The 3,284-nt window shown below is 64.9% G+C and overlaps 1 protein-coding gene across 1 annotated transcript; it reads right to left on the bottom strand.

Moving 5' to 3' along the window:
• Positions 1-809: 809 nt before the first annotated feature.
• Positions 810-3,255, bottom strand: LOC113217693 (uncharacterized). Its single transcript, XM_052267092.1, has 8 exons — positions 3,077-3,255; positions 2,836-2,983; positions 2,529-2,651; positions 2,127-2,450; positions 1,865-2,056; positions 1,539-1,792; positions 1,142-1,470; positions 810-1,019 (listed from the first exon to the last, which is right to left on the bottom strand). Exons 1-7 carry the CDS (start codon positions 3,193-3,195, stop codon positions 1,206-1,208), a joined length of 1,425 nt encoding a protein of 474 aa, XP_052123052.1. The 5' UTR covers positions 3,196-3,255; the 3' UTR covers positions 810-1,019; positions 1,142-1,205.
• Between the last annotated feature and the right edge of the window lie 29 nt (positions 3,256-3,284).

The raw sequence follows: 3,284 nt of genomic DNA, 5'->3' as shown, positions 1-3,284 counted from the left end.
GTACGAGTGCGAGTGCGCTTGCCTATCGCTCCTGTCCACGGCGCCTCTCTTTACGGGTCGAGCTGTTGTAGCGAGCACTAGAGGCCTTTAAATATTCGCGCCAGACGCAGAATGCAAGCTTGCGATCCGCCTCTCCAATGACCGCACCCCGCGGCTCGGAGCGTCGCGGAGCGTCAAGCCACGGCCATGGGAAAGGGCCGACGCGGTGACGGCTCATTATCAGTCGCCCGTATCGTAAGCTAGTCATCATGGCCATAAAACCCAGGCCTCAAAAGACCTATAAGGTATTCGCAGCGGAGCGAGTAGGCAACCCGCCCGCACGCAGGAATGCGGTACTGCATAACTACAGAAGTGAGCGGGTTTGTCAGCACCCTCGTATCACTGGAAAAACTAATGACGTCTCACGTCAATTGATGCGGCCAGTTTAGGACCACCACGTTTTCTGACACATGTCACATTAGTTTTCCAGTGATGTAGGCAAACTGCCTAATTACCGGTCTCTAGCACGGGAGTATAAGGAGAGCAGGTGACCGTTTTGAGCTCGAATTTGCAGTTAGTCTGACATTTTTCACAGCGGAACCACCCCTGCACCGTTCTGGGCTGTGGGTCGGTCCGGCGGGTCCAGCGGTTCGGCGGCTTTTCCTGGTAATCGGCGCATGATGTGCCATCAGCAGCCCGCCTCCGTAAGGGCGTCGCGTATCAATTAGAACTGGACCTTGTCGTCGCTCCAAACAAACAATGGGCGGACATCAGCGGGCTACCGGAAAGTCTTTGTGCCGCCAGTGGGGGAAACAAAAGGCGAAAACAAGTCGACAAAGTCTGTTCTTTGAATGAGCAGAGGGCACCCGTGGGGATAACACACACTACACCCACTCCTCGGATTGCACCACGGGGGCCCCGGGTGCGCCGTCACACTGTCACGCGCGTTTATTGGCCACAATGGAGACAAAGCAGAGGGCCCGCGTGACGCCCCTGCGCGCTCCTGGCGATGGCCGCGTAGTGCCGCGTCCCGGTGCGTCCTGAAACGAATCGAGCAGCCGAGCTGGAGTCCCAGAGCGGCAGGGCACAGCAGTTTGTTTGCATTCGCAACGCGACTCGTGTCAAACAGCTCCCCGACGGGCGCATCTTCGTGGAAACTAACATGCCAAGTGGGTACCGCGCGGTACAAGGGAAGCCCCCGGTGTTTGTGTCACTGGACGGTGCCGTCACGCCGCGGGGTTGGCCTGCTGCTGCGCGGCCGCGGCCGGGGGCTGGTCGCACAGCTCGCCCTGCGCGCCCTGCGGGGGCGGCACGACCGGAGGCTGCTGCTGTTGCTGCTGCTGCTGGGACCCCCGTCGCCGCCGCTGGGGCAGCTTCCGCCAGCAGGTGCTGCAGAAGGGCCGCTCGCCGCCGCCCAGGGCGCGCTTGATGGCGCGACCCACCATGGACAGCCAGCCCAGCTTGGGCATGGCGCGCCCGCACTCCGAGCACCTGCGCACGAGCCCCGGTCCGGTCAGTCTGTCCGTGCAGCTGCCCAGCTGGGCTGTCCACTCGCCCACCTGTTCCCCGCGCTGCGCCCCCGCCTGGCGACGCGGTTGGACGACGAGCGCCTCCGCTGTCCCCGCTGGCCGGACCGCGTCGTCCTGCTCGACCGGCGGCTCCCGCTCCGGCCACGTTGCGCCGCGGACGCCGCCCCCGAGCCGCGAGCGGGCCGCCCCCCAACGCGCAGACCACGCCGCCCTGGAGGACGCCCCCGCCCCCGCGGCCGCCCCCGTTGTCCGCCCCCGCGGGACGCCTGGCGGCTGCCCTTCTCCTGGACATTACGAGGTGGTGGCTGGTCGGCGGACTTGGCCGTGTCGACGAAGAGCTGATGCCAGACACGTACCTCCACCGCGTCATGCCGCGCTGTCCGCGGCCTCTTGCCGCCGGGCTGTCCGCCGCTCGTCTTTCGCTTGGCACTGGTCTGCTGCTCAGCGATCACGGGCTGCTCCGCGCCGGCCCCGTCAACGTCCATGTCAGAGCCTCCCGAGCCCTCGGAGTCGCTGCCGCCTACCACCTCCTCGTTCTCCCATATGACCTGCAAGAGCTGAGCTCTAGGAAAGCGCCAGGTATCTCGGACATACCCGATCATTCTGCGCCGTACGGACCTGTACCGAGCTGTGAGCGCCGCCGGCCTTCTTCCGGGCGTGCTTGGAGGCGGCGGAGCGCAGCCTCTGCAGCAGGCTGCTGCTGCCCTTGCGCGCCCTGGGCGCGGCGCAGCGGCAGGTCCTAAGGCCACAGTCGAAGGGCGCGCCGCAGGTCACGCAGCGAAGGAGGACGGACGAGTCCTGGTGGCTCCTGCCCGCCGCCGCCACCAGCACCTCCTCGGCGGGCGGCAGGGGCGCGGCCAGCGCACCCGCGATCAGAGAGCGCACCTCCCTGGATGGCCAGGCCACCACGCTCCCGTGCGCCGGCTGCGGCTCGCTCTCGGGCTGGGGCACAAGGAGAGCATGTTTCTGGCCGGCCGTCGTCATTCGAAGTGACCAAAGGAATGGCCTAGGAGTCCTCACCTGCACGTCGAGAGGCTGTGCCAGGGGCTGAAACTCGTCTAGCATCAGGAGAGAGCTCTGCTTGTGTTGGACGGAGGAAAGCAGCCAGTTGGTCAGATCCTGTAGCTGGTCCTCAGCAATCGGCTGCGACAAAGTTACACGGAATGTTCCTGGGCCGTCTTTTTCATTGGAGAGAGGGAGGGGGGGGAGATTTGCTCGTCGTTGGCAGGTGGCGAAGCATTGTATGACTAATGGTCGAGTACACCTATCGTGCGGTGGCTGTACTCTTTGTTTCGCGGTAAACATCCATCACCCCACCCAGCAGCACCTGTTCGAGATGTTGCGGTGGCGGCAAGGGCTCCGCCATGAAAGGGTACATGTCCCGCAAGGCGAGGGTACCCCCATTCTCTGGGGTAGAGGGGGCGGACGGTGGCACGTTGCTGGGCGTCTCCCAGCAGTGCAGGCCGTATGTTGATCTGTTCGAGCAATCCGCGGGAAGGAAAAGGAAAATCGTAAACCACCCCATGTTTTCTCTGAAGGGTGGCGTGTCGTTCGGAGTGCCAACGAACCCGCTGCCGGCGGCTGTTAGAAGGCCGCTCCCGGCCCAGCTCATCGCCTCCTCGGGTTTGGCGGGCGCCCTCTCCATGTCCAGGGCGATGTCTCCCCGACTCGACGGCTCTGCCGCCATGGCGACGGGGGTGTCGGCGCCCAGCCCGTCGCCGTCAGGAGCGAAGGCGTCCAGCCAGCCAGCTGCGAGGGGCCGACGGCACATCAGGA

Source organism: Frankliniella occidentalis, unplaced genomic scaffold (genome assembly GCF_000697945.3).
Source record: "Frankliniella occidentalis isolate FOCC.00 unplaced genomic scaffold, Focc_3.1 Scaffold46, whole genome shotgun sequence".
Taxonomy (NCBI): domain Eukaryota; kingdom Metazoa; phylum Arthropoda; class Insecta; order Thysanoptera; family Thripidae; genus Frankliniella; species Frankliniella occidentalis.
The sequence above is the reverse complement of the archived record's forward strand: the minus strand, read 5'-3'. Positions and strand labels throughout refer to the sequence as shown.